Genomic DNA, 22,941 nt, shown 5'->3' on the forward strand with positions numbered 1-22,941 from the left:
GAGAACTAGAACAGACTATGTACGTTGAGCAACCACCTGGATTTGTGAACGAGAAGTACCCTGATCATTGCTACATTCTAGATAAGGCGGTTTACGGTCTGAAGCAAGCCCCGAGAGCCTGGTATGAAACACTAACTCGCTTTCTAAAAATGTCTAAATTCAAACAAGGTTCGGTTGACCCAACCTTCTTTCGCAAGAAAGAGGGAGAACACCTAATGATCATCCAAATTTATGTCGATGACATCATCTTTGGCTTTACGAATCCAAGCTTAACAGCTGAATTCTGAACGTTGATGGAGACTAAGTTTGAGATGAGCTCAATGGGTCCGATTAACTTTTTCCTAGGACTGAACATAAGACAGGGACCAGAAGGCATACTCATTAATCAGGAGGCTTACACGAAGACTCTACTGGCGAAGTTCTAAATGATGGGAGATTCTAAAGTAAAGGTTCCAATGGAATTCGGAATGAAGCTAACACTATCTCTGGAGAAACCAGCTGCTGATATGAACCTCTATCGTCAAATGATAGGGTCACTAATGTATCTAACAACTAGTAGACCAGATATTATGTTTTCTATCTGCTATTGTGCCAGGTTCCAAGTTAATCCACGAGAACCTCATATGGTGGTTGTGAAAAATATCTTCAGGTATTTGAAGCGAACCTCATCTCTCGGTCTTTGATACCCGGCGAAATCTGGCTTCTTTGTTCAAGCATTCTCAGATGTTGATCTTGGAGGATGCGGTGTAGATTGAAAGAGCACAACTGGTGGGTGTCAACTCCTTGATGGAAAACTCGGTAGCTGGCAATCCAAGAAACAAACGTGCGTGTCTCTTTTTACAACCGAAGCTGAATACATAGCCGCAACGTCTTGCACTTCACAGGTCATATGGATACAAAGTCAAAGTAGAGAGTATGGCCTAAACATGAAGAAAATACCCCTCTATTGTGACTCAGAAAGCCCTATTCGGATATGTCACAACCCAGTGCAACACTCCAAAACGAGACATATAGCACTGAGATACCACTTCATCAACGATCACGTAGAAGATGGTAATGTTGAAATCCACTTTGTTCAATCCGCTGATCATTTAGCTGACATTTTCACGAAATCCTTACCTGAAGCAAGTTTTAATAAAATACTCCAAGGCTTGGGAATGATGGAAGCTGAATTAGTACCAAAACCGCTTTCGCCTCATTAAAATTGGACAAGTGAAATAGAGCGAACACTCGGTCTATTTCGGTTCCAGATTTTTCGGGAACTGAAATGAACCGAATGCTCGGTCCATTTCACTTCATCACTTATAACGTGAAATTTCGGTTGTATATTTTGTACACTATGTACATATTTTCTTAATTAATTTTATGTTTTTCATTTCTTTTCATAAAATCCAAAAATATTTTCTTTTCTATTTTTTTTAATTTCTTTTCAGAAAAATTCATAAAATCTAAAAATATTTTCTTTTCTGTTTTTATTTCTTTTCAGAAAAATTCATAAAATCCAAAAATATTTTCTTTTCTGTTTTTATTTCTTTATAGAAAAATTCATAAAATCCAAAAATATTTTCTTTTCTTTTTTTTTATTTCTTTTCAGACAATTCAAAAATATTTTCTTTTATGTCTTATTTCTTTTCGTGTGCTTAGTTTTAGTTTTAACTTCTTCGCACTAAATGGCTCATGGGCAACTTCACATGATGGAGTTGGAGCAGGTATATCTCTCTTTCTTTGCACTAGCTAAGAGTCCCTAAAAGCATGCTACTGTATGTTGTCCAAAGCCTCAAAGACTTCAAGTGAAGCCTTACTGATTCGATATATTCAAATCGATTCTTCCCAATTAGGCTGATAAAATCACTTAAGTCATGAGCTACCTTACTCTTCACATATTGAGTCAAGAGTTAACTGCTTGGTCACTTTCGCATAGCAGAGGTACTTTCGATTCTTTAACCATCTCAACACTTTTCTCCATCATATTTCATTTCATGCTTGTAACCCTTGAGACTCTTAGAATTTACCACCGAGGTTTATGGTTACACAACATCTACGTTAATGATCTTAGTTTCGTTTCACCACATGCTAAGTGAAACCCAAAATCCAACACCTACAATGAATTGATGGTGAACAATCAAACGTTCTAGTTTTCACCCATGTATTTACGAAACCACTTTAGTGGAATGTACCAAGAAATCTCTTTTTATTTTTGAGTGATCTTTATGAAATTGTCTAATACCAAGACATTTCTACCTAAAAGATCCAGTTTATTTTTGTTTTTTGACATTTCCACAATATCACCAAGTCACTGAAAAATGTTCAAACTACTTGTTTTATAGGCTACATTGGTCTCACAAGTACTTCATCCCACTTTAGGTCTTATATCAAGCTTCGTAGTGTGGTTGAATCGAAAGCCACCCTAATAGCCTTATACTAAAAAGACGCCTTGCAATGCTTCTTAATAAGCATTTGATCGTATTTTAACGGGAAACCACACAGACACTTCTAAGTCTCTCTTGAGTTTGAAGGAAAAGATTCGTGCCCGGGATCCATTGTTTCGTGTCTTAATTGACATCACTTATATCCCACAAATAATTCGTTTTATTTCTTTTTCTTTGGTACACTCTTGCACGAATATCTTTATGATTTTCCGCAAGTCTTGATCATGGTACTAATGGCTATTTCTCATATATACAGTTCGGTTTTATATGTTGTGACGGTACGCAATGTTGGGAGCGAAGGCTATTTAATATGTATGAAGCGAAAGGGTGAGTCAGCATTTCAACGGGAATTTAAACCGTTTCATAATTAACGAGAATGTGAAAGGATAAGGTTGAAAAAGGGCGCGTGAATTTGAAACGGCTACCTAAGATCACACCGCCTGACACCTTTTGGGGAGGGAAACAGTTGTCAAATCGCGCTTTTTCAGGCGTCGCTTCAGAGGATCTAGCAATCATCACTCTGGTTTTTTCTCTCTCATGGTAATCATATAAAAGGATCTCTCACATCGCTTTTAGTTCTTTACTACTACCAAAATCCTCTCAAGCATTCACTAGCGATCTATCGCCTCTTACTGATCATCTTCTTCTACAAGCTTCATCAATGGCAGACTCATCATCCCTTCAAGATCAAAGCGCACAGTCGTCGCTACTCACTATCAAGCCCAACCGAAACCTCATCATCGAACTTTCTCCTTTTCAGTACGATCATTACATGCTTCAGATGGTCGAATGCCTCAAATATTCACCACTCGTTATTACTCTAACCAAGGTGGAGTCTGTTCTGATGTCTCTTCTTTCTCAAGTCTATTCAATGAAGATATACGATAAAGCCAAGGAGAGGATTTTCTTTGAGATTTTCAATCTGAAGACTTCGATTTCAAAGGCTAGGTTTTGTTTGTTGCTAGGGCTTAACGTCAACGACTCCATGAAGAACTCTGATTCGATCACCACGACTCAACTTTTCACTATGTTTTACGATATGGGTACAATAAAATTCTTTCTACTATGACCAAATTCAAGAAGTCATGTCTTCCTCAGCAATGGAATGGTTTATTTACCCTTCTCGTCAAGGGCTTATTAGAAAGGGTTGTAGGGTCTGATGGGGCAAGCAAGTCATTTATGACCATTCTCTATGGTCTCTACTATGGAATCGACATGGACTATGGGTCTATTCTATGGGTTCATCTGGTACAAAGTCTTAATTCGGCTTCTCGTCAATATGAAATTTCATGTGGCAGGTTTTGGACCATTATTACTCAATGTGCAATGGAGAAGTTTCACATTTCGATAATTGCGGACTCTTTACTGTCCTCAATTGCCACTTTTCACACGACGAAAAGCATCGTATCCGACCTAACCAAGTGTTCATTTATTGGTTCAATCCCAGAGTCGATTTATCGATGTGTTTCTGGGGAAAGCAAAGATAACCAAGAATACAAGAAGATCCCTCCTACGGGACCGAGGCGGCTAACCCCTGAAATGCAAAGATCACTGGATGCAGCTGATAAACCAGTGAAACAAGGGAAGAAGGTTGATCAACGAAAGGAGGAGAAGGAAGGACCATCGTCTAAAGCTGTTGTGTCTAAAAACTGAAAGTTAGAACAAGCAGCTCCTTCCGCTCCTAAGAAGCAAAAGATCAAGAAGAAGGCGCACAAGCAAAGGGTTCGGTCTTCAAGTGATTCAGAATATGTTACATCTGACCATATACCCGAACAAGAGTCAAGCGATAGTGAAGATTCTCAAGATGAGGGTTCGCTCCGAGAAGCTTCGCCTCCACCTTCACCGACTCATCAGGGCAACCTCATCTCACCTCCTTCCTCTCCTACTCGCTCTGTTCCTATCACAATTGCTCCGTGCCCTCCTCCCATCTCCTCTCCAATTGCAACTTCTATACCAATACCAACCTCCTTATTTACTAAAATTACCACCACCACTATACCAATTACAACCTAACCTCAAGTTCGTGTCAACGTATCTGATACGGGGGCGCCTACTTCAGGAATCGAACCCCCATTACCTCTAAACCGCCTTCTCCACCTAACTCAAACGAATCTGACACTGTTCTCGGTGGATCGAATGTTGAGTTTGATTCTTTCTACTATGGCCCCTACAGAGTTTAGAGCGATGATAATGATGATGCTCCTGTAACGAAACGCCATTTAAAGGATCTTACCGAGAAGCTTGACAAACTGCTTTCTTCTTCCTCTTCCACTCCAAGCGAGACTTACTCCGAGACACTTATCAATGCTATGTTGGCAACTTTTGTCAAGGAGTATGACTGCTCTATTTCCAACACCGCCAAAACTATTAAAGCTTGCACCTCCTCTTGCAAGAAATCAACCACTGTTGTTGAAGAATCAACAAAAGATTGCAAGAAAGTGACCAAAAACGTCGAAAAACTAATTTCTGATGCTAATGTTTTTCTCGATTCTCTTCAGGCGGCTGCTCAAAAGAACGCTCAAACAGTTAATGCCTCTATTGAAAACCTCACCAAATTGCTTCAATCTCAGAAGAAGCACTTTGAAGAAACACGCCAAAGCATCAAGTCTAACAATACCGAGCTTCAAACATCGATCCATGCTCGCCTTACCAAACTCTAGGATGATCTTGCCTTGAAAAACAATGTCATGGACGATCTCGCCCTGAAAACCACAAAGCTTAAGACTCAGGCCTTGAAGCTTAGTTAGGTGAACAAGGAAATTGATGACCTCAAGTCTGAGGGAGCAGTTATCAAAAGCTGTGTTGGTGATGTGCACTCTCTTCTCTCCAATATCCTGGAAGCAGATGATTCGGTCCTCACTCTCACCATTCGAAGGCACTTGGCTGAGAAGCTACGACCAGCTCTTGACATGCTGAGCCGTATTGAAGGTGTTCCGTAGACTGATGTCACTTCGAAACAAGAGGGAGAAACATTTCGGGGTCAACCACAATAACCTCCAACAAACAAACCTACTTCACAACTGAATGTCACCACTGAACTGAAGGGTAATGAAGCTTCGGGTTGTAGTGTGAAGGACAAAGGCAAAAAGATTATTGGGGATAGCGATGAAGAAGAATCTAAATAAGATGCTCTCAAAAGAAAGCAACATGACAGAGAACGTGAAGAAAAGCTTTGCATCGCAAAAAAAGAAGAAGAGAGGGAAAGAAAACGAAAAGAAGCGAATGACGCATTGGAGTTGCGTCATTGGGCTCGTTACCTTAGTCCAATATTGTCACGGTTTGGGCCTGTCCGGCCGTGTTTTTGTCATTAGGGTTAGTATTTATGGTGCATGCATGCATCATTATTAGTACGCTTCTCAATTGTTATTTCTTTCATCGTATTGTAACCGTAGCACACCTCTACCATAGAAGTTCTTTGTCGAGCTCTTTTAAGGTGTTGCAGTTTAATCATTCAACACTTGTTTGATTCATCGTGTGTTCATGCTTTTATTTATTTTATGATTTACTTGTTAAGAATCTAAATGATCTTAAAAGAGTTTTCAACTCATCACATCACCTAACTGATGAAGTAGGTCATTAACACGTGAATATGGTCAACCAGTCTCACCCGAACGTGAAAGCAAAACAAATGGAAACACACGTTCTTTGAACTACGCAAAACTAGAACTTGGGGGGAAATAATCCTCAAACCGCAAACTGGTAACCAAGCAGAATGTTTTCTTGACAAAGCAAACCCGATAGTCGTTTATAGGAAATAGAAGCACTTTTATGTCAACTGTATCTTTACTTTATTGATCATTTATTGCATTGCCAATTTCTTCTCCTGAGCATAAATACCTTTATGCATATAAATTAACTCCTGAATCTAAGTCCACTCATTGTACCCATACTTGATCAATTCACCAGCAAACATAATTTCAATGTATTCATACCCAACTTTCTTCCTAATCAAATAAACCTTCAACGTTTCATCTTTGGGTTTAGTACACCTAACCTTGATGATAGGATCAAGTTTAATTCACCGAGCTAGAAAACTCTCAAATTTTTTCCAATTAATCCGATCATTCAGCTCCGAGATCCTTTTTCTTTGGGTGGCCAAATTGTTAAAGCGTTGGAAATTTGACCGTTGTTCATTGATGCCTCTTTCAGCAGAGGGAAACTTCAGCGCAAGCTTAGTGGAGCGACGTTCAACATTATTTTGTTTCTTAGAGACAATATGCTCAGTGAGAATTTGATGAAACTTCATAATTATCAATCTCCAGACCCTGGTCAAAGAGTCTAGACTGAACGTGAGCTTCGTTTTCTTACTATGAGGAGTAGAGGGGCTTTCACCAACGTCATGAACTCTCCCTGAGGAGTTGGTCTTCCTTTTTCTTGTGATGATTTGATCATCATTAGACTCAACATCACTATCAGTGGCTTGAGGAATCTCCCCCCCCCCCCACCCAGGATTAGTTTCTGGATAAATAATGTTCAAAGGCACAATATGTGACATGATGTCCATATCTATAAAACCTTCATCATCATCAGTATTAGGCCGATCATAAAAATCTTCAAAATTATCAGCGTGTATTTCTATTGCTTTAGCATTCTCCCCCTTTATGGATGCATCATCATGTAGAGGAGACCCTGGAGGAGTGCTGAAGAGGCACTTGAGCCACTGGAGGAACTGTTAGTATCTTCTTGTTCATGTTCAACCTAGTTGGACGAATTGTTGGATTCTTCTTCCTCAACTTATTTATCTTTTACAACCTTATAATTATATGGATGTTCTGTCCAAAGAACCATCCATTGAAACAAGTGAACATCTCCATTTTCAGGGATTGCATTGATTATCTTTGAAGATAGAATTGGAGATGGAATAGATGCCCCATGATTGATGTTATAACCCATTCCAGCGTGTGCCAAAAAAATAGAATCCAGAGTTAATATGGAAAATATGTTGGACGCTTATTGCTACTGATACACTTCATTATCTGATTGAATAATAGTTAAGCAAAATCTTGGTTCTTGTCACGAGCGATGGCATATAGAATACTTAAATCAAAAAAATTCAATTGGTCCAATATGCCAGTTTTGTGCCTAAGACATTTCCCTATGATACCTGTCACATACTTCTAGCCAACATTGAGGCACTGGCGAAGAACATATTTTTCAGGGTCTCATTTACCTTAGAGAGAGAGAGAGAGAGAGAGATCATATACAATTCATGGAAGAATTGATTTGCATATAGCCTCAGGAAGAATCTCGAGATATAATTTTGAGCGAGGAAGATGAAGAACTTGACGAATTAGCATTGAAGAAATCTCAACCCGTCAATGACCATATCTAACAATTCTGAAGATGATTTGAGCATTTATATCAAAAGTGCACGAGTAATTTAACTCACACACGTGGTTTGGGAAAAAGGGTTATGGAACATCACTGAGGGCATAGCGAAGAGAACAACACTTGAAATATTGAACGAAGTCTTCAATGCCTGAACTCTAGTATTGAGGTGGGATGCCTTCTGAAACGCTATGTTGTTAGCTTGAATCACGATGGGGGTATTAGGGGTATTTGGTGCCTTTTGAACATTTGCAGTAGGAATGAAAGCGAATAGAACAAAAGCCATTGTTGAAGTCTGAGAAGAGCTTGAGCGGAATTGCAGAGCTTTGAAGAATATAAACAAATGATTTCTTTGAGATGATTTGCTTGAGAGAAGGTAGTGACATAGGAGAGATAAAAATTCCCTTTGAAAATTCAAAATCCCCACCTTTTCATGTAATCATTGAGGGAGAGAAGGTAACATAAAATTCTCAAATCTCAAGGTAACAATTTGCATTCTTATCCTCGTCTAAAAGTTATTGTTGAAGAGTAACCATTTGAAAATTGCATATCACATATTGCATCACAAGGTATCAGCATGTCACGAGTTGCAACGGAATGATGGATGGGTTAGTGACGTCTCCTGCCAGTATATTGTGATACAATAGATCATTGACATAGAATTGTGAAGTCTCATCAGCATATAGTTTTATATGATAAATCATTAACTTCTTTTATTACAAAAACAAGGGAAAGAATGGGTAGGTGTGTGTAATATACCCTAGAACATGATATACCCATCAGCACAGATTTTTCAAGTTCTCATTAGCGTCTAGAATCTTACTTTCAATCATAAATCTTTTAAGAAGAAAAATAGGGTGAGAAGGGGTGGTGTGTGTGATAGACTATGGTACATAGTCTAACCATCAGTACTAAGTTTTTGAACTTTTATTTGTGTATGAAATTATACAATGAATCATCAAGCTCTAATTTACAAGAATTTGAGTAACCCTTTGCCAATTAAGGACCTGAAAAAGTATCTCCTATGCTGATGACAATGAAATCAGGATAAGCCACTAGGTAAAGCTTGATGTTTTAGCAAAACATGAGACTTAATGCATATGGCAAACATAGTTCTAGGGACAAAGTTTGGATGAATGATTAATCATAAAGTAAACACCCAAGCCTTATAATAACTTTTTGATCTGGACTAGGCAATCTCACACTTAAAGAAATGTCAGTGCATAAAAGTAAGGGTGAGTGGTTGACTCAATATCATTTTAGCATATGGTCTTGCTGATGAGATACTTAGGTAGATTTAATCACATACATCAACATGATTCTAAGGACATAAATTGTCAAAAGTTTTATACTTTCAATTAATTGGAAAAAAATAATAGATAAATGATATTGTAAACACAAAAGTATCTTGTAAATAAGAAAATGGAGTTCATTTCATTGAAAGCATGCTAGTTCAGTGATGAAATTGTTTAGGGTCTTCTCATCCACTTCCTTGTTAAAGATATCATCCAATTGATCGGACATTGGAATGTATCACAATTCAACTTTTCCTTTCTATACAATATCACGGATGAAGTGATGACGAATGTTGATGTGTTTGATCTTGGAATGTTGAAATGGATTCTGAATCATCAAAATTGAGTTGGTATTGTCACAATAGATAGAAGTGTTTGTGAATGAGAATCCATAATCTTGATGCTAATTCTAAGCCTAAATAATTTGAGCGCAACATCTTCCAGCGGCAACATATTCCGCTTCAGAGGTAGAGCAAGCCACTGACATCTACTTATTGCTTGACCATCTCACAATTCTATTTCCCATCAATTGAGCTCCTGTTGAAGCACTCTTTCGATAGATACCACATCCACCATGATTAGAGTCATTATAACCGACCAGATTGAATTTTGAATCATGTGGATACCATAGCCATCATTTAGAGCATGCTTCAGATAATGGAAGATTCTCTTTACAGCGTAGAGATGTGATTCTTTAGGATTGGCCTGATAGCGAGCACACAATATGGTGGCGAACATGATATTCAGACGACTGGTAGTGAGATAGAGAAGAGATCCTATCATTCCTCTATACATTTTGGCATTAATTTCAGTGCCAGATTGATCAACGGATATAGTCACAAATTGTGGCAATAGGGTTTATGCCGATTTACTATCAGAAGAACCAAACTTCTTCAGGAGGCCAGTGATGTTTTGGGTTTGAAAAATAAAAATCCCATCAGTGAGTTGCTTAACCTGAAGACCCAAGAAAAACGTTAATTCACACATCATGCTCATTTCAAATTTCTTGGCCATTACTACAACCAACTTAGTATTCACTGTTTCCTCAGTGGATCCAAAAATGATATCATCCACATACACCAGAGCAAGAATAATGCCATACCCTGATTGCTTGACAAACAGGGTGTTATTGATATCCCCTCGCTTGAATCCATTCTCCAGGAGATAAGTGGCCAGTGTGTCGTACCGCGTCCTGATATCTTGTTTGATGTGACATCCCCAAATTTATGTTCATTTAAAAAATATTTATGCTTATTTTAAAACATCATATTTCTTTTTTTTTTGCGGAATTGGTCAAAACTTATGCAAAACATAATCATAAATAGACCTTACATTAATTTATACTAATGATCTACATCTCCTTTAATCTCCTAGTGTAATATATCTCAACATCAATGCCTATGATATAAATAACCGAGTGGGTCAGTTTGGAAAACCAAGTGAGTACATAGGGTTTTTAATCCATAATAATATAGTTAATATGTTTAATTATCAAACAATTAATCGAATTATCCATCCCCGTTATATATTTTATTCTTCCCTAAGGATTTATGAGAAGGGTCATCTCTTACATCGCATTTACCTATCATCTCCTACATCACATTTCCTTATATGTTTCTTCATAAGGATTTTTCCTAAGGATCATCGCCTACATTGGATAGATAGTACTGTTTCGGGGATTATTCCTCCAATACGTGTCCAGTATGGGTTAGAGTATCATCACATGAATATGTAGTTACTATGTTGTCTGAACTCATAATTCATCACCTACAGGTTATGAGCATGCCAGTTTTTCCACATGACTTGTTTAGATTAGTCACTGGTATCCATCTATACTTCAGTAGATGACTACATCGCAAGCCAAGTTCAGGGTATCTCCTATTCATCTCTTATTTATTAGCACTTATTTATCATTATCTATCTATCATATCCTATCTACCATCACTTATTATTACCCAATATATATTTATAAGTGTATAATACTTATATAATTAAATCAGTTAAATATCATCTCATAATATCTTATCTGACACATAATATTCTCAACACAGATAATAAGCACATAAGCATGTGATTATCTAGATACTTCATATCTATGTGTAAGATGAAAGTAACTATGCACTCACTTGACAAAAGTGGATGCCTCAGAATTTGGGCAGAACCTTGCCTTAGCACTTTCAGTGACCTAAATGTATAACTCTAAGTCTTAGTCTATTTTCATAATCCCAACGACTATAATAATTATAGTCTAGATTACTCACTAATCCCAATGTCTACATTAAGATCTATCAAGTAAGGATCAGCTAGGCAGGACAGTTGGGAGGCAGGATCATTTCGGCATAAATGTTTTTCTGAAATCCAACAACCAAGACAACATGGTCGTTCTAGAAACCTCTCTGTAGGTAGCTGAATCACTATAAAGACTTGGCATTACTGAAAAATATTATTTATAGGTTTATAATAACAACTTATGACCATAAATATAAGTTACACTGAAAAGACTAGAGTGTAACTTACCTTAAAAAAAGTTAGCAAACTGAACTTGTAGAGCTTTTACTCGCTATCTACCACTATTTTAGGGGTCGCATGGCTTCTCCGAAGGCCAAACCTAAGAGAAGATGGGCTAGAACTGAAAGAAATCGAGATAGGGTGTTTGCGAAGTTGTGGGAGAAAGAATGAGGCTTGACTTCTATGACAACCCGAAATTTCCATTTTGAACAAACCATATCAAGTCAATAGAAGTTAGAACAGTTACAGTGAATTTCCAGACTTTTGGGTATAAGTTTGAGTATTTCAGGGATTACACTTAAGGAGATATCAGGAGAGTGGATGCACTAGGGTTTTCTGCAACTCTATTATTCCAAAACTCTATGATATTAGAGTTCATTTCGTGAATAAAATATTTTCTGCCAAAAATCACAAGACTATATATAGGATTATGAACCATATTTATTCATTAGTTACATTTCTAACTAGAGAAAAGCCATTTTCTCTCTCACGGATCTTCGGGATTTCATCCCAAATCGTGAGTACTTCTATCTAGTTGTATTATATAGCTTAGATTGTGCTTAATAACATCAAAATCAGATCAAAACCGCAAGATTTGAGAGTTTACCGCCCAAGAACACTTGGAGAGTAAACTCTTTTATAAGGGCCAAATGGTGCCTAGTCCTTCCTTAAGCATTGAAACTAGTTTGGACTTGTACACTAATGAGTTTAGGGATAGAAAACATTTAGAATCAAGGGCTAAAAGTAAGTTCACGGCCAAGGATGTTCTTGGGCCGTGAACTCCATTTTAAGGTGTCAAAATGCCCTAAAAGACTTCCTTAAGCCAAGAGACTAGTTTAGACATGTACCTTAATGTGTTTAGGACTAGCAAACACCATTAGAACACCAAGAGTAAGGTGTTCACGGCCCAAGAAGTTCCAGGTCCGTGAACTCCAAACAATAGGGCCAAATGGTGCTATAAACTCTTCTAAAGCCTTGTACACTAGCCTAGTTTAGTTCCTAGTTGAATTAGGAACTTGAAAACACCAAAAACACCCATCCAAGGGAGATTACGGCCGTAATCTCCATGGGATTTGGTCCCAAGGCCATAAACTCTTAAAAGGAGTTATATAATGCCCTAAACTCTTCCATAGACCAAGCTATTAAGTAGAAATGCTTCTTAGGGTCTTGTAGAGCATCAAACACAAAATGGACATATAGGTGTGAGCTTACGGCTGTAAACTCATGAGTTTACGACCGTAAACTCATCTGGTAGTGTCATTAGGGTCGTGAACTTCATGGTGGAGTTTTCCTTGAGCCCTACACACAATAGCTTCCCCTACAAACACTTAGATGCAAGCCTAGAGGCTAATAACACTTGATAAAGGTGTTTAGCATGTCCTAGGGTGTCTTGACTTATTTATTAGTTGTTTATAGACTAATTTGTTACTTATATGTGATATTATATGTTAACTAGGATCATAGAGTGTGTTCAAGACTTCACTTGACACCTAGCAATCCTACCTCTTCAGTTCATTCGTATCACCCACAACAGGTGAGTTCATACCCCTTAATCAATGTTTTAAATGATTTTAAATGCTTTAATGGGGGGGGGGGGAATACAGGTAGAAAACAACATGTTATTAAATCAATCATATGTATTTATAACTGTGTTTTCATTCAGCAGATTTCACATACTACAAAATGTGATGCATGAAATGGTTTTATATCTTAAAAATACCTTGATAGCAAAAGTATTGCGTTTAAAATGTTTATTAAAATGACATCAAGTCATTGTTAATTATTGTTCAAAACTCTTAGATGTCTTAGAAAACCATTTTTACCTTCTTGAACAAAACTATATCTATACACTTATGTTCTTTTATATGTATTGATGTTATAGTTTTCATCCTTCATTCAGTTTCCCACACTCTTGTGTAGTAAGGGTGTATAAACCTGTTTGGACAATCAATTACCTTCCAGTTAACTATTATAGGGATAGTTAGGAGATACATAACATTATTCCTATTACAAGGAATTACATCAGAGTCAGTTCATTCATGAGTCTATACTATACATTACATGTTACATGAATACGCTTACATAGATATGCTTACATGAATACGCTTACATGAATACGCTTACATAGATACGCTTACATGAATACACTTACATGAATACGCTTACATGAATACCATACATGAGTACCTTTACGTAGATACATTTTCTTGTATACATTTACATGGATACTTGTACCTCGATTCACTAGGATGATTTATTAGTACCTTCTGTGTAAATTGTCCTGCCTATCCCAGTTCAACGGGATATCTAGACGGGACTAACCATTCCGAAACCCACCTGTTAGCACCAGTGGTTGATGAACATCTACGGATGCCTACGGTTAATACTTATATTAGGAGTACCTTTACGGGACTAACCATTCCTTGGGCCTACTGTTCACTACAGAGGTTGATGAACATCTACGGATGCCTACGGTTAATACTTATATTAGGAGTACCTTTACGGGACTAACCCTTCCTCCCACCTGCTGTAGCTACAGAGGAAAATTGAACAATCTACGGATGGTCAAAGGTTATACATTTCGCAAATCGCGATGTCGTGTTAATCCTAATACAAAAGGATAACACTTACATGATTATATTTTTCCTATTACTATATTTTGTGAAACATTCACATAAACGATGAGTTAGACTAAGTACTGTTTGTAATAGTCAAAAAGAAGGAAAAACTATCATTATCATAGCAAAACATTCGGGTCTTGGTAGAAGATGATTATATTCTTTTCCTATGTACTTTATTTTGTGATACATTCACATAAACGATGAGTTAGACTAAGTACTGTTTGTAATAGTCAAAAAGAAGGAAAAACTATCATTATCATAACAAAACATTCGGGTCTTGGTAGAAGACGATTATATTCTTTTCCTATTTACTTTATTTTGTGATACATTCACATAAACGATGAGTTAGACTAAGTACTGTTTGTAATAGTAAAAAAGAAGGAAAAACTATCATTGTCATAACAAAACATCCGGGTCTTAGTAGAAGACTACATTTCATACTAGTAGGAAATATGAGATTTTCTAGGGTTTTTCATACTTATATCAACAATTTCATTTAAAGATTTACATGGCATTCATAACAGCTTTCCAAAACAAGACAATGACACTTAAATACTTATGAATTCACCAGATTTAGGCTGATACTCGCTTTCAAAATAACTTGTATTCTCAGGTCACCAGTTAGACAGGTACGATGGCCAGGTTTTGAGAAGACAGAGCACAGACAAGACTCATCTTATTTTGATTATTCATTTTATTGTTGTACATTATGAAAGAACACACATGTATTACAACTTTACTTTTAATGCAATGGATGATGTTGTTGCTTGTTTACTACTTTACACTGTTATGATACTTCACATGATGTCCTCCACCCCGGAACGTTTCCGCCGTTCTTGGTTTTGGGGTGTGACAACTTCCTATTAACAGCTGCTTTTGGGGTGCACGACATGCAAACGGAGTGCATGCCGTGCATTTTAAAGTAACGAATCCCCAAACTTTTTGTGCCACATGTCAGGCTCTCTATGGTCTGTGTTTTCACCTTCTAGTAGCACGCGTTGTGAAAAACACATATTTTGTAAATTCATTAACTTCTTCATACGAGCTCTGTTTTCAACGTTCTTTATATCCCCAGAAAGCTACTGACGAGATCTACAATTTTCTGTAGACTCCATCAGCTAATTCAGACTTTATTTTTAGCCCTTATTTTTATATGATTTAATGATTTTGCAAAAATCATAACTCTCTCGTACGGACTCTAATTTTGGTGTTTCTTTTACCAAAATTCCTATCTTAAAAAGTACTATGATGTTCATTTTTGGTGACTTTACCCAAAAGTCAATCATTCTCTTCGTACCTTTTAACATTACTAATTTTTAATTATGTGGTTGATATTTATATCTTATAAAATTCGTATCTCCTTCATATGAACTTGCATTTCTAAAAAAGTTATACTTTCGAGATCGGGACGATGTGTACTTTCTAAATATATAATAATATATATGTTTTGGCGCACTTATTTTTACAACTTACGGACGATTCAATTAATTTTTTTCTTATTTTTCCTTAATACGAAACTTGTATTATATAGTCTGTGTGCGCACGACTATAGATTATCCTATTCAAGGATTTAATTTTAATAATTATTACTTATTATGTGTAGCCTGAATTTGCGGATATTACAATTATCTCCCCCTTAGGATGATTACGTCTCGAAATCATCAACAAAACGGGGCTTGTATGATGACTCTGCATGTTACCTTTTTGCCGTAGGTAATAACCGTAACACTTATGTATCTTCTATTGTGTTTTTTTCAACCCTGAGACTTCTAAACTACTGAAGGTGCTCAATCCTGCACCTGATCCACCTACTAAATTCGATCTTCATTGGAGGCTCTTACTCCTTTTAGAATTGACTTAACCTAAATCAATGTTACTTCGATTATCGTAATAGACCAAGTAGTAATTCTCTCATAACCTTTCGTCGTATGATGCAACGGCTAGAATTAGGTATCTTTGAGTCTGATCCTCACACAAAGGATACCTTCCTTCATGTTCTAATGTGATATAATCACATTTCCGCAGGTAGTACTTCTAGCTTCAGGCTACTTAATCCTAACGGTGAATTTGATATCTCTACTGATCGCTTCGATTATCTTTTCCTTCAATCTAAATTCAGACACTACGTCAAACTTAGTTCGTAGATTAGTCTGACTTGATTCGATATGACCACTAAGGTTGGAATAATATTTATCTTCGTAGTCATTACTGAAACAAAGGTAATGATGGAAATAAACAAAATAGCTCGATTACTTAGAGACTTAGTAACCTTGTGACTTTCCCTTATCTAAGTGTGAGTCATATGCTTCTGATAGTATAGGCCTCTACTACATTTCACACCTACTCATACCTGTCCCAAGTATTGTCTTGTAATCTACTAAGTTATAACAAAAAGGAAATCACACAGAAAGCACATAACATAATTTAGGAAATTGCATTATCTCTGAAAATGGTTACAAAATTTATTTATTTTACATGCCTCTTATATCAGGCTACACATCCTAATACTACTTAATCTTGTTATTCATATCCCAAACTCTAAATATGCCGCTCTCTATTCCTGACCTATCGCTGCTTTGTTGGGGATCATGTGATATTCCCTTGCCTTCGACTTTGGCGGCACATTCTACCCTAATGCTTCATTCTTTTTTGGGAAATTTCTTGAAATATGCCCACCATATCCACATTTGTAACACTTCTTTTCATCAAAAGTATAATCTCTGGAGTAGTGACCCATCTTTCCATATTTGTAGCAGGTCACTGCTCCGTCGCATCTTCCTAGTACTTCTTCTTGCCCTTTTTACATCACCTGGATTCACTTCTACCTTCGTACTTCTTATCATTGGTATCCGTTCTCAATAATCTTCCTTTTCTTATCAGAATTTGAAGACCCTTCAAGCTTCATCTTCTCTCCTACCTTAGCTTCTTCTAGACCCTTTTCCCTTATTTTGGTCTCTACATTCCTAGCTTACCAAATGACCTCCTTTAGAGTCCTTTCTCTCTTTACCATTGGACCAAAGTCCTCCGATAATCCGTTAGCAAACTTGTCAACCTTTGAGAGTTTGCTAAGAACCAGATGAGGTAATAACTTTATGTTTTTAGTGAATATGGCAGGGTACTCACTGACATCGTTTCGCCCTTTTTTAGATTCTGGAACTTGTTTTTGATTTCTAGAAGGTCTCTTTCAGAGCAGTACTCCCTCTTCAACTATGCGAGGAAATCCTCCCATGACATCCTTTTTGCTTCTCCCCATGGCGTCGAGTCTTTTAATAAATCCCACCAACTTAACACTCATGTTATTAGCTGTCAGACAACGAAAATCGTCTTATGTCTCCTACTACAGTCACAACTGTCGAACACCATCTCCATCTCGGAGAACCAGTTCATAACTTGTACAGGCGTTAGGTTCTCAGATTAGCTGGGTGGTTTGGATACCATGAATTCCTTGTACTTGCATCCCTCTCCTTCAATCCCCACCTTAGGGTTATTCTTATCAACTACTTAAGGTTCCAAATGACTCACTGTCCTACTTTAATTTCTATCCTCGGATTGCTCCTTATTTCCCTCTGTTCTGTTAACAAAACCCTAATCATTTTCATTGTGATAGGTTCAGTTGCTGGTACTGCTCCAGGTGCAAGCTCAACTACAGGGGGATCAAGCTACTGATTCCCGTTACCATTTCCTAATCCACTACGAGTTCTCACCATGAAGTTCTAGATACCAAAACGGCGCTTAGCGTACTGAGACGAGAATATATATATATATATATATATATATATATATATATATATATATATAGAGAGAGAGAGAGAGAGAGAGAGAGAGAAAGAGAGAAAGTTTAGACGCATAATTCTCCTTATCACTCTGAAAAGTTATATGCGATTTCTAATACCACAATTAAATGTTTAGAAACCTAAACACATAAAATTTCCTAATTCTAGGTTGGCAACATATCTTAAAGTAATCTAGACAAGAAACCTAAGGCATGTTATTTTGTAGATCATTTAGCATAAACACAAATTAGGCATCTTATCCTAAAGTAAGCTAGTGCTTTTGTCAATTTAGGTGTACTACCTAAAGTAGACACACCTCTCACGATCATCGCTTAGCAGTCTAAGTTTAAGTCTAGAAATAATACCTTACGCCTAGTTCACTTAAAGTAATGATCTGATAACAACCGTGACATCCCCAAATTTATGGTCAATTAAAAAAAAATCATTTATGCTTATTTTAAAATAGAGTATTTCTTTTGTTGTGGAATTGGTCCCAAAAGTATTATTTCAATGAGAAATAATATTAACATTAAACCTTTTTGAAGAACATTCGATATTGATATCTTTTAAAAACTTAGGATGTCATAACTGATAAAAAAGTAATCATAAATAGACATTACGTTAATATATACTAATAACCTACATCTCCTTTAATCTCTTAGTATAATATATCTTCGCATTGATACCTGTGATAAAAATAACTGAGTGGGTCAGGTTGGGAAACCTGGTGAGTACATAGGGTTTTCAATCCACAATAATATAGCTAATATGTTTAATTATCAAACAATTAACCTAACTAGCTGATGTGAATATTTAATGCACTAGTTTTTTATTTATAATTCCTAATTTATCGCATCTAAACCACACCTTACAGGCACTGAACCCGATCGAGTATAGTATAGCTTTGATAAGCAAGGGTGTCGAACTCAAGGGGAATGGTAGTGAATTAATTTAAAATGTTTGATTATAGGTTACACAAAACACACAAAAGCAGTAAAGAAAGGGTTTATTAAATCTCAAATGAACAACTAAATAGCAAATCTCGATAAACTGACAGGAAGACAAATCTCTTTAGATACTTTGGTTTAGATAAATTACTTCTAAAATTAATGGCTAACTACTGATACAATGGATAATTATTCATTATTCACTGATTCCTAATATGACTAGTGTCATGGTCATGACTGCTAATCCTTTGATTTCAACAAAATTATTAACTCATTGATCAAGTGAACAAACAATCATGCAAATCAGTATTTGGTTCGTATTAAGCAAGATATGATCTTATTTAACTCTAATAGTCTTAGAAGTTAAATCATGCATCGAATGGTCATTCTACTCATGCACAAACATTATAGTTGATTACTTTATTTCCTAACCCTAGGTTTTGGTCAAAACTCTAGTCATAATCACCAATGGTCGTTGGACAACTATGATTCAAACTAACATAGATAGATGGTCATCTAAACTTTATTAATTCAAAAATAGGAAACAAAACAACAATCTTTAACACATATGGATCTTCAATCAAACTTGACAAAATAAATTAAATATGAATAAATAATCCAAATAGCAATTAAACCAATAATTCAAAGATTCATTCAGTCATAAGCACAAAATAAAAAGGTTTTAACACCAAAATCAGAAAGTAAATTCATAATGGCATCACAATGGAATGCTAACATGGTCATGATAACAAACCACATGATTACCGACATAAATCCGCTCTCCAATCCCTTAGATCTTCGCTCCTGTTAGCTTAACGGCCTTCCAGCCGCCTTCTAGACCCTCAAAACGGCCAAATATATGTTACTTGTCGACTAAGGATCGATGGTAGTCGGAATCCCCCTTTTGGTTGGCCGATGTCCTCTATTTATAGCTTTTAGAACCAACCTACGTACGCTGGGCGTAGGTCGAATTACGTTAGGCGAAGCTAAAATTCCATCGCGATCCATACTTCGGGACACAAGCCTACTACGTTGGGCGTAATTATATCTACGCGGGGTGTAGTCATCATTCAAGCCTTACGCTTGGCATAATTTGAATTACACTGGGCGTAATTCAATCATCAGCAACCTTCTTTCTTTTTGCGTCTAAGTCCGATCTTTTCTTTTCCGCTCTATCGACAACTAATAGCTATAAATTATAATTCAAAGCATTATAAGTACCTTTTAGTTCTAAATAAGAATAATAAAGGCTAAAATATGAAGATATAATGTATAAAAATACATATATCACCACTTATCCTCGTTTTATTATTTATTCTTTCCTAAGGATTTATCCTAATGGTCATCTCCTACATCGCATTTACCTATCATCGCCTACATCACATTTCCTTATATGTTTGTTGATAAGGATTTTTCCTAAGGATCATCGCCTACATTGTATATATAGTACTGTATCGGGGATTACTCCCCCAATACATGTCCAATATGGGTTAGATTATCATTTCATGAATACGTAGTTACTACATCGACTAAACTCGTAATTCATGACCTACATGTTATGAGCTTGCCGATGTTTCCACATGACTTGTTTAGATTAGTTAGTGGTTTCCATATATACTCTGGTATACGACTACATCGCAACATCACAAGTCAAGGTCAGGGCATCTCCTAGTCATCTTCTATTTATCATTATCTATCTCTCATCAAACTATCTATCATCTCCTATCTACCATCACCTATTACTACCCAATACTTATTTATAAGTGTTAAATACTTATATAATTAAATCAGTTAAATATCATCTCATAATATCTTATCTAACACATAATATTCTCAGCACAAATAATAAGCATATCATCATGTAATTATGTAGATACTTCAAATCTATGTGTAAGATGAAATTAACTATGCACTCACTTGATAAAAGTGGATGCCTCGGTATTTGGGCAGAACCTCGCCTTAGCACTTTCAATGACCTAAATGTATAACACTAAGTATTATTCTAGTTTCATAATCCCGATGACTATAATAGATATATTCTAGATTCTTCACTAATCTCAATGTGTACATCAAGATCCATCAAATAAGGATTAGCCAAACAAGACAGTTGGGAGGAAGGATCATTTCAATATAAGCTTTTCTGAAATCCAACATCCAAACCAACATGAACATTCTAGAAACCTCTCCTATAAGTTTATCAATTAGTATAATGACTTGGAATTAATGTAAAATCTTATTTACAGGTTCATAATAAGGAATTATAACCATAAATATAAGTTACACTGAAAAGATTAGAGTGTAACTTAACTTATAGAGGTTCTTCCTGAGAAAAGTTAGGAAATTTCACTAGTAGAGCTTCTACTCGCTAGCTATTACTACGTAAGGGGTCGTAGGGATTTGCCGAAGGCTAAAATTAAGAGAAAATGGGCTAGAACTGAAGGAAATCGAGAGAGAGTGTGTGTTTTAGAAGTTTTGGGAGAAAGTATAGGGTTGGCCTCCTATTTATAACCATTTTGGGGTGCACGACATGAAAAAAGGGTGAATCTCACGCATTTTAAGGTGAAGAAACCCCAAACATTTTGTGCCACGTGTCAGACTCTCCGTGGTCCACGTTTTCACCTTCTAGAAGCACACATCGCACTCTCAGCACGCACCGTGCATTGCACAAAACACATATTTTTTAAATTCCATAACTTCCTCATTAGAGCTCCCTTTTTGACATTCTTTATATCCACAGAAAGCTTTCGACAAGATCTACAACTTTTCTTTAGACTTCATTGGCTAATTCTGACTTTATTTTTAGCCCTTATGTTTATATGATTTAATGATTTTGCAAAAATCATAACTCTATCGTAAGTTCTTCGATTTTGGTGTTCCTTTTACCAAAATTTCTATCTTAAAGATTACTGCGATTTTCATTTTGGTGACTTTTCCCAAAACTCAACCATTCCGTTGTACATTTTGATGTGAATAGCTTTTTAATAACATGATATATATATATATATATATATATATATATATATATATATATATGTTTTGGCACACTTATTTTTACGACTTACGGACGATTCAACTAATTTTTTTCCCTATTTTTCCTAAATACAAAACTTGTATTATATAGTTTGTAGCGAGCACGACTATAAATTATCCTATTCAAGGATTTAATTTTAATAATTATTACGTATTATGTGTAGCCTGAATTTGCGACTATTACATTTGAGACCGTACACAATTTTGTCCAGACGATACACACGATCTGGATATTCTTCACTTTCAAAGCCTCAGAAAAAACTTCTTCTTGGACATCTTCAAGTAGAAAGGTGGTCTTGACATCCATTTGATAGACTTTAAAGTTCATGAAAGATGCATCTGCAAGAAACAATCTTATTTCCTCAAGTCTTGTTATAGGGGAAAATGTCTCGTCATAGTCTAAACTTTCCAATTGACAAAAACCCTGAGCAACAACTATTTCCTTGTTTCTTGTAACAACCCCATCTTCATCCATCTTATTTCTGAAGACCCAACAAGCACCAATAATAGTTTTCCCTTGAGGATGTGGAACCAGCGTCCAAACATTGTGTTGTTCAAACTTATTTAGCTCATCTTGCATATCCTTGATCCAATCATTATCTTTTAAAGCTTCAACCACATTCTTGGATTCAATAATTGACACAAAATTTACAGACATGGAAAAAAATTGGTGGCCCTGCTTCAAGTAAGAACTCCTGAGTTGAAGTTTCTGATGATCTTAGTTTCAAGATGATCACACTGGAACCTATGTATTGCATCATTGTTGCTGATTGGTTCATCATTGAAGAGAGGTCCCTCATGATTTGGAATTGCATTAGGGTTTGAATCTTCAAAATTATGAGAATGAACTTCAACATCAGTTGGGTCCTCAGCTTTGTAGAGATGATTTCCACCAGGAACAATGTTTGGACAATTGGCTCAGAAAAAGAATCATACGGACTGAGAACAAGCTCGTTAAGAATGTTGGTCGGGTAATCGGTTCGATATTGGATGAAAGAGTCTTCATCAAA

The 22,941-nt window shown here is 36.3% G+C and overlaps 1 protein-coding gene across 1 annotated transcript; it reads right to left on the reverse strand.

Moving 5' to 3' along the window:
• Positions 1-22,085: 22,085 nt before the first annotated feature.
• Positions 22,086-22,589, reverse strand: LOC145050879 (putative mitochondrial protein AtMg00820). Its single transcript, XM_078999069.1, has one exon. The coding sequence runs from the start codon at positions 22,587-22,589 to the stop codon at positions 22,086-22,088; it is 504 nt and encodes a 167-aa protein (XP_078855195.1).
• Positions 22,590-22,941: the final 352 nt, after the last annotated feature.

Source organism: Lactuca serriola, chromosome 5, assembly GCF_051521515.1.
Source record: "Lactuca serriola cultivar US96UC23 chromosome 5, Lser_US96UC23_V15, whole genome shotgun sequence".
Taxonomy (NCBI): Eukaryota; Viridiplantae; Streptophyta; class Magnoliopsida; order Asterales; family Asteraceae; genus Lactuca; species Lactuca serriola.